This window comes from Herpailurus yagouaroundi, unplaced genomic scaffold (assembly GCF_014898765.1).
Source record: "Herpailurus yagouaroundi ecotype Mexico unplaced genomic scaffold, PumYag 189, whole genome shotgun sequence".
NCBI classification, from domain to species: Eukaryota; Metazoa; Chordata; class Mammalia; order Carnivora; family Felidae; genus Herpailurus; species Herpailurus yagouaroundi.
Window position 1 is genome coordinate 4,189,069 of NW_024412420.1, and position 8,979 is coordinate 4,198,047.

The following is an 8,979-nucleotide window of genomic DNA, read 5'->3' on the forward strand; positions in this document are numbered from 1 at the left end:
CAGCACGCACTCGATGATGTCGTAATCCCTGGTGGTGGACATGGTCTTGATGTCGTTCGGGGCGGGGGTGGCTTCGCGGGGGCGCGCGGGGCCGGGGCCGGGGGCGGCGCGCCCGCCTCGCAGGAGCTCAACAACAGCCGGCCCGCCCGCCAGGTGCGCCGCCTCGAGTTCAACCAGGCCATGGACGACTTCAAGACCATGTTCCCCAACATGGATTACGACATCATCGAGTGCGTGCTGCGCGCCAACAGCGGCGCCGTGGACGCCACCATCGACCAGCTGCTGCAGATGAACCTGGAGGGCGGTGGCGGCAGCGTCTATGAGGACAGCTCCGACTCGGAGGACAGCATCCCCCCGGAGGTAGGGGCACGGCCCCGATCATTCTCCTGGAGCTCCAGCGCTGTTTGAACCTCACAGAGGACTTGGGTTGTTTCCCCTGATGAGTTCTAACTCGCGGGTAGCGGGTTTCTCCTAGGAACACCATACCCAAATCAGCCAGTGGCCTTTTATGGGCAGAAATCATGCAGTCATTCAACAAACATTGAACACCTACTCAGTGGTGTGCCATGCACTGTACTGGAGCCAACTCAGGGGTCATCAGAATCGAGGAGCTTGTTAAAAATGCAGACACTTGGGCCCTACCCCAACATACTGAAACACAATTCCAGGCTGGGGCCCTCTAGCCTGTATTTTTCTAGAAAGGCTCCTTTTGAACCTCTGGGTGTCCACCTTGGCCAAGTCAGACCAAGTTTCGGCCTGCACAGAGCTCACAATCAGGCAATGACAGCCTCCAGTGGTAAATGCTATGATGGGAGAAATGGAAGCAGGAGAGGCTTCCAGGATGGCTTCCCAGAGAAGGGAGGGCTAAGCTGAGGCCCGAAGAAAGAGTACGGAGCAAGGGAAAGGGTGTGCAGGCAGAGGGAACCACTCGTGCAAAGGTTAAGAGGTGAAACAGAGCACGAGTCACTAGGGAGCTGGCCGTGGAACCATCTGTCAGGACCCTGGAATGAGCAGAGACCGGCAGCTCGAGGAGGCCTGGTGGTTGAGAGCGAGCAGGGCTGTATCCTCAGAGCACAGGGAACCGTGGAAGAGGAGTGACCTCAGACTTACTAACTTCCTCTGGCCAAGCCATGCCGGAGGCGGGAGCAAGCAGTGCCCGAGCGGTTCCCTCCTTCCTCAGGGAGGTCACTGGGGGAGAAAGGGCCACCCTGCTGCATCAGGGCCCAGCCGGCCGCATCCAAGAGTCCAGTAAATGTTTGGCCCCTCAGTCTCCGCAGGACCTGCAGTGCTGGGTGCAGAAGGGGCACACAGGTCACCACCTGCAGGGACATCTGGGACATGTGGCCATGGGCAAGACTGAGCAGGTGGGATTTAACTCTGCTCTTCATGGAGTCCCAGCCTGTGCCAGGCACCACCCTACATGTTTTAGATGTATCGGTCCTTCCAGCCCTCATACGCTTTGTGAGGTGGCATTATTATTACCCTGTTTCACAGAGAAAACCTAGACCCGGCTCTGGCCTCAGACTCCATCTCAATGTCAACACAGCCCTGCAGGGAGATGCCCACCTGCCCTCCCTTAGTGGGTGCTGCCTGGGATTTCTGTCTCCAGGCAGGGGAGAAGCTCTGTGGGCAGTGGCATCTGACTCACGCCCGTGTCACCTGCAGCACCCAGCACGGTCCTGGCACATAGCAGGCACCCAAGGAATGTTTGTTGAGTGACTAAATGTTGCTGCTGTCTTTGCACAGCTTTCTTCAGTCTCTTCCCTGAGGAGACCACTCTTTGACCTGCCTAGATTAGCCAGTGGAAGGAGTCTTAGAAAACCCAGATGGTCTTTGTAGAAAGACTTTGTGTGTGTGTGCGTGTGTGTGTAGGCTGGGCGTGTGTTTGCAAATACATCCTTTAAGTGTGAGCAGGAAGGAAAGTATTCTGCATACTTTGACCCCTTCCACAGTCTCATTTATCCTGCAGTCTGGCAGTAGGGGAGAATAATCTTTCCTCCTTTGTCCATGGCACCCACAGGGCTGTGAACCTTTGTGGGGCTTCACCATCCCCTAGTTAGGCCTGTACTGTGCGAGCTTCTGTTTTTCTGAGACCCTTGCTTTCCAAATTGAGCCCCTTCTCAGCACCCCGCCTTGGCTGTGTCCCCAAGCCCCCACCTTTGGAGCTCTGCCTGGCCCGTCGGCAGGCAGTTCCTGAGCCAGCGGAAAGTGCTTCAGAAAATTTATGAGCAGCAGCTGGAATGACAATAATGGCTGACTGGTGGATGGTGGGCTGCCCGAGGGGGATCCTTGCTACAGAAACGTATCTCCTGTCAGACAAATGGCCCAGCCCCCAGCCCCGAGAGCACCTGGCAGGCATCTGTCACCCACACGGAGTTAAGCCAAGAGGCCACAGAGCCGAAAACTTCAGCACCTTTAGAGCCAGAAAGACAACCTCATTGTGGCTGGTGGGGTTGCAGGGAGAGCGGCAGAGGGAGGCCAGAAACATGGCTGGGGTTACTCTCCCTGGAGACTCGGGATCAGCCTTTCTGGAGTGTGCCTGGCCCACTGCCTGCCTCCTTGGCGTTTCCTCATTCTGCTCCAGGAGCCTCTGATGAACGTCTGGTTCTTGCGGCCCCAGGAGGCTGTGCTGAGGAACAGAGTGGCTGCCAGGGGAGGGGGCCTCCTGGTGCAGCCCCCGAGGCCTGCTGTCCCTGAGTCTGGAGGCCGGCCGCTGCAGGCCACAGTCTAGGAAACCCCAAGCAGCTTCCTTCTGGGAAGAGTTCCTTCCCAGCTCTCCCCTCCTCCCCCATCTCCTTCACACCAGCCTCAGTGGGCCAGGTCGGCCAGCCACTGAGCGAGAAGCTGGCCTCAAGGCCCCGGTCTGGAACCCTGGCTCTCAGAGCAGCAGGGTCTGAAGAACGGGCTGGGGGTCAGGAGCAACACGTTCTCTGGGGGCACCTGGTAGTTGCTGAGCCCCTGTCCTGTGCCAGGCACCAGGGGCTCCCCAGTGAACTGGACTGGAGCTTGCAGTGTTCTCTCCCTCTCTTTTTGCTTCTTGTGGAAATTTGGGGTAAGCAGAGCAGTGGCCCACAAAGCAGCTACATTCTTCTTTTTCTGCAAAAGCATCTGTTTAAATACTTTCCGCCTCAAAGGAAAGAACGTTAGTGCATTCCAGGGTGGGAGGCCTCCTTGGGTCGGGCTGGCTGTGCATGCACGAAGTGTGGCAGTGCGTGTGTGAGTGTGTATGCACTCGTGTGTGTGCTCACTCACCTGCCAGGGTGTCCCTGCAAGACCCTGGGCGCCTGGGCATGGGTGGGCTCAGGGCAGAGAGGGGGTAGGGCAGCCTGGCCCCGCCTCGGCTCGCAGAAACAGTTTAGCGTGACTTCTGCAAACTCACTCAGGGTTAAAAGGCAGGGCCTGGGGCCTCAGGCCCATTGACAGCCTCTGAGCCCTTCCCATGTTCCTTGGTCTTGGAGGAGATGGAAACAGAAGTGGGGAGCAGAGGACGGGAAGCTAAGGTGTAGGTCAGCTGGGGTTGGTTTGACCTGGGATCTCCTGGTTGATGGTCGCCTCCTGCCCCGGACTCCCCTGTGGATCTCTGGGGAAGGATCTAGGTCAGTCCACGGCGCAGGAGCCCTGGGTCTGGCCCAGCCCTTGGCTTTTCCCTGCCCCTCTTTCTGGCTTCTGGATGAAGAGAGTAGTCCGGGAGGGAGAGACATTCTGGGTCTCTCAGGTCTCCCTGAGACCTGGGTCTCTCCCCTTGCCACTGTCCCCCTTGAGAATCCAACCAGGGTGTGTAGGCATTGTGCCTGACAGACAGGTCTTTGCTGTGGACGCCATGTCCAAGTTGAAAACTCAGTTCTGAAAATAACACATGGCTTTGCCATGTCACTTAGTCAACCTGGGTCTCAAGTTCCTTATCTGTAAAATGGGAGTAACAATCCTTATTGTACCCTGCCAAGTCGTTTGAGGTTAAGGTGAGCTAATTGAGGTAGAGGCAGTCTGAGAGCATGAATGACGTTAAAGTTACTCATCAGAAGGAACACACATACCGAAGGGTACATGTGGCCGTGTGGCTCGATGAAGTTTCCCCAGCACCCGGGTCAAGAAACATCAGCAGAGCCTGGAATCCGGGTGTCTTTGCAGCCTTCTCCACCCCCCGCAGAGGTCATATTGCTCTGATTTCTAGCACTGTGATTTGTTTCGCCTGTTTTTAAACCTTGCTTGGATGGGTAATGCTGCTCTGAACATTCTTTCGGGGACGTGTGCTTTCATGCCCATTGAGTATGTTGGAACTGTAGGGTCAGAGGCAGCCATGCGTTTAGCTTTACAGAAGCCCAAACAGTTTAGCAGAGTGGCGGCCGTGTCCCTTTACACCCCCACCAGCAACACAGCGTTCCCTTACTATGCATCCTTGCCCACACTTGTGATTTTGTCTGAATGTTATGTAAATTCGGGGAAGGATTGTTAACATTTTTTTTTTTATTGTGTCTGATATAGATCTTGGAGAGGACTTTGGAACCTGATAGCTCCGATGAAGAACCCCCGCCTGTATACTCCCCGCCAGCCTACCACATGCACATGTTCGACAGGCCTTACCCGCTGGCTCCCCCCACCCCACCTCCCCGGTGAGAATCCATCTCCTCTCCGGGCTCAGGGCAGTGGGACAAGGGATCAGGGGTTGGGCTTGAGAAACAAACACAGTGGGAAACTTGGCTGGACCCCTCAGTATATTATTCCACCAAGAACAGGCTTCTACAGCAGCAAGAGACATTTTAGTTAGATACCAAGGAGAACTTTCATGCCGTAAGGATCGAAAGAGCAAATATTCACTAAATTCATACTCTAGGCTAGGTGATGTGCTGAAGGTGACTGGGGACACGATGTTAAATAAGGCTCAGCCCTGCTCTCTGGGATCTTACAGTCAAGGCTGATGCACGTGGGAGAAACATGTGCTGACGCTTCCCCTCCTGAGCCATTGGCAAACATTACTAATTGATCACTGTGCTCTTTCCTGTTCCGTTGAGACAGAGCTTCAGAATGCTCTCCAACACAGCACTCCCAGAGTCCTCAGTGACTGATGGAATGGAGATCTATTGGCTATCCCTGGCCTAGGCATGTCATGGGGATTTTCAGGCAATGGGAGCAAGTTAAGTCTTTTTCTGGGATAGTCTGGTAATTGGAGACTGAGGAATGGACTGCCGGGTCCTTGGAGACTTCTGGCAGGTGAGGGACTCTGTAATTTCGAAGTTTAACAGGAAGCTCGTTGCCAGCGGGGTCCCGCGGTCTCTCGGGTGCTTGTTTTTCTGTGCCTCGTGTCTGTAGGGGGGCTGCTGGGTGGAGCCCAGGTGCCTCTGTGTCCGGGAGTTTCATTTCCTTAGAATGGCTCAGGGCGGGGGTGCTGAGGAGTGGGGACACATGATGGGACAGGGGACTTTTCCAGTGGATCGTTCCTTCTGGGGATCTTGGGAGCCTCAGATGGCAGTAGTGAACTCTGTCACACCCACGTGGAGAGTAACAGCAGCTACCGTTTACTAAGTGCTGGAAACCGGTGAGGCTTTGTACGTTCACCGCTTAGGAGGCAGGCACTGTCATCCTCATTTCACAGGGGAGGAAGCGAAGCCTAAGAGAGGTTTCGTAACTTGCTCAAGACTACAGAGCTGAGCTTTGATTTGGTTCTGACTCCACAACCAATGTCCTTGCTGCTGTCTGTTGCCTCCCTTTATGAGAACATTCTCTGCGGTTGCAGCTCAGAGGAGCTGACGGAGGCCTAGAAGTTTACAGGGCAGAGGGGACAATGTTTTGAGTCAGGGGCAGGAGCAGAGCTGGGTCCTTCCTTGATTGCAGGGGGTGCCAGGAGGCTGCAGTGTGGGGCAGGGGAGAGGCAGGGAGTGAGTGGGTTGGTCTGGGTGAGGCCTCGGCAGGACTGGCAGCCTGGCACAGGTCATGGAACCCAGGGCTAAATAGTTTTCCTTCCTTCGACTTTTCTTTCTTTTTTAAAAATATGCCGAGATGCTTTTGCAAAAGGTGCAGTTTCTGTCAGGCAAAGTGGTTCTGCCTGTTTTTCAGAAGCGAAAACTGAGGCCGTAAGAGATGGGATCCCAGCATGAACCCAGGGGGACCCCGGCCACATCCTTCTTCCTCTCCTTTGTCCGGGTGTTCAGCTGCTGTGGGTGCAGTAGGGCTGCGGGCAGGGGCGGTGCAGCTCAGTGATTGAAGCCACTGTTGGGGGCAGGATGACCTCAGCACTAGACCAAGGCTCCAGAGGCCTGAGATTCAGGGTCCTGACCTGGAAATGAAGGCTTCGCTAGGCCTGGGAAGGATACAGGGAAGAGAACTTGAGTTGTGCAGTCAGAAAAAAGGAAAGTGCTCAGCCACCCCTGTCTTTCAGCTGCCCAACTTCTGATACTTTAGGTGCTTCTGCTATGTGGGCTTTGGCTCACTACTTAACCTCTCTGAGCTTTGCTCCCCTCACATGTGGAGTGGGACTACTAATCCCGGCCTCGGCACTGCTGTGAGGACTAAAAGAGATACCGTGCGTGGAGCACTTAGCAGTCCCAGGCGTGAATCAGACCTACTCTCTGTGGTTTCCTGCTCCCTCCCATCCCTGGCTGTACCACTGGCCTCTGAGCTCTAACGTGGAACACTGAGACCAGTGGTGAGGCTTCTCTCAGGGGCCAGTGTTCAGAAGAAGCGGGGCCAGGCTCTGAGCGTGTGCCCCTTTGTCCCAGGATAGCCCAGATATGCCCCTAGGCCATCTCCAGGCCTAGAACATTCATTTCCAGCATTTATTGAGTCACCTGCAACATGCAGGTGCTGAACCATGTGTGTGACGCTGAGATGAATATAGCATTGCCTTGACCCCCAAGGAGATCAGAGTCTGGGGGAGGTACAGGGCTGGGGGCAAGAAAGCCTGCGTAGAGGAACTCATGTCTGAGCTGTGTCCTGGAGAGGTAGAGGACAGGAGGGCATTTCAGGCAATGGAAGCAGCATGTGCAAAAGCCAGGAGGCAGGAAAGGGGGAACCATCCAGGAGCTTCAGGAGTCCGGGGAACTCCGGGAAATGTGGAATGGCCTTGAAGGCTGGAGGTCATGGGGAGCCTCTGGGTCCTGTGAGGAGCTTTGGCCTTATCCTGCAGCCAGCAGGTTTAAGCCGGAGAGTGACAGGATCAGGTTAGTGTTTTAACAATCTCCGTCTGGCTGCCAGGAAGGGGTTTGGGGGAGGAATAGCAGGAGGTCCCTGAGGGACTGCAGCCAGGGCGGCAGGGTTTGGGAGCTTGCCTTGCTGAGACACAGAGAGGCAGGGTGATCCGAGGGGTAAGTGCCCGGAAAGTCAGGACCCCTAGGCCCAGATTTCACTGGCCCCATCTGTGTGTCCCTGGACAGGGCCTGGATCCATCTGGGCCTCAGTGTCCAGTGTTTACCAAAATTCCTGCCTGGGAGGTTTATGTCTGAAATCTTCCTCCAGTGTGGTGTTCCATGGGTAAACCTGCGGGTCTGATGGGTGTGCAGTGTTAGTTTTGGGGCCTAGGGGCCAGGAGAGCCTCCCAGCCTTCTCTCTCCTTCCCCTCCCCCAGCTTGCCCTTCCCTCTATCTGAGGGATGAGAGAGGTCTCTCAAACCCAAAGGCACCCCTCCGCACTGGCCACCTGCTGTTTTTCCATTGAAATTACAGCCTTAGAAGTTTTTTATTTGCCTCTCAGCTCATTTCTGACATTCCTTTCCGACCACAATGGAGTTGCCTGGGCTCAGGCCCCCCCCCCGGCTCTCGCAGCTGTGGCTGACCTCATCTCTGCTGGTGCCAGGGCAAGGGCTGGGGAGGGACTGGGCACGTCCTTCCTTGGGACCATGGGCCCAGCAGTCAGGGAAATAGGGCTGAGGAGGGGGCCTCCGGCTCCTGTCCCCCCTCGCCTCTTGGTCTCAGTAACTAATGGCCAGAGGGGTCCCAATGCAATTCTGGGAGTCTCTCTCTGCCCTTGCCTGGGTGGCTCTGGGTGTGGTTGAGTTGGGGTGGGTACCTGTGTCCTAGGGGAAGATGCTGGAGAGGAATTCGCTGTGCTGGGACCAACCCCGGGTGGTCTGTGAGTCCCCAGGAGACATCCTCTCCTCTGCCCCGGGCCCTTGGGAGAAATGAAGCCTCCAACAGTGACAGGCGGCAGAGTGATGTGGAGAGAGATCCGCCTAGGACTCAGAGTCCCGGGTGGCGATGTTTGCTCTTCTGGAGCGGTCCCTCACCTGTACACGAGAGGGTGGACAGCGTGCTGGTTTCCTTGGCTCCCACCGCGCACTTAGCAGCTTGTTATCCCGTCTGCTGCCGCCCCCGCACCCCCCCTCGTCCTGCCAGGCCACCCGCCCAAAATAGAAAAGGAAAGGAAGTTATTTCCACAGTCAGCGGCAGCCCGGAAAAGCTCCCCTCTAGTGAGGGGGCGGGCGGGATTCCTGGAGCTGGAGACAAATCAAAGCCAGGCGAGAGCGGCCGCCACCCCCGGCCCGCTGCCTTCTGTGTGTGTCATTTCCCTGATTCAGCAGAACACGTGTCCTGCGGTTGCCACGCTGCAGGCTGCCGAGGAGCTGTGGGGAGCTCCTGGCCGGGCCCCAGGCTGTCCTCAGGCCCGGGATGGCAGGGCAGAAGGCTGGGGGTCGGGGGGGCCCATGGCCCCCCCTTCTCTGCCTGCACACACCCTCCCCTCCACCGTTGGCCTCTGCCTTGGCCCTCGGACCTCCTGCCAGGCACCTTGCAAATGAGGAGCCGCTCCTGAGCACCCCTTGGAACGAGAAACTTTCCATTCCCACCTTCAATGTGCCTTTTCAGAACTCTGTTCAAGACATAGCCTCAGAGCCTCATGAGGGGCTCCTGTATGCTTGGGCAGGGAGGCAGTTTTTCCATGAGGAAGCTGAGTCCCAGAGGGGAGCAAGGTCTTGCCCAGGACCGTCCTGCTGGCTGTGACCGAGCCAGAACTGGAGCCTGGATCTGCTCTACTCTGTAGGGATCCTGCCGT

The 8,979-nt window shown here is 56.5% G+C and overlaps 1 protein-coding gene across 1 annotated transcript in view; it reads left to right on the forward strand.

The window, feature by feature from the left end:
- Nucleotides 1-45: 45 nt before the first annotated feature.
- The window catches only part of CUEDC1 (CUE domain containing 1), a gene marked incomplete at its 5' end in the record, with an annotated part of 20,819 nt that continues 11,885 nt past the window's right edge, over nucleotides 46-8,979 (forward strand). Inside the window, 2 exons of the mRNA XM_040497883.1 lie at nucleotides 46-360; nucleotides 4,483-4,610. Coding sequence (XP_040353817.1) covers nucleotides 46-360; nucleotides 4,483-4,610 — 443 coding nt within the window. The remainder of the gene's footprint in view (nucleotides 361-4,482; nucleotides 4,611-8,979) is intronic.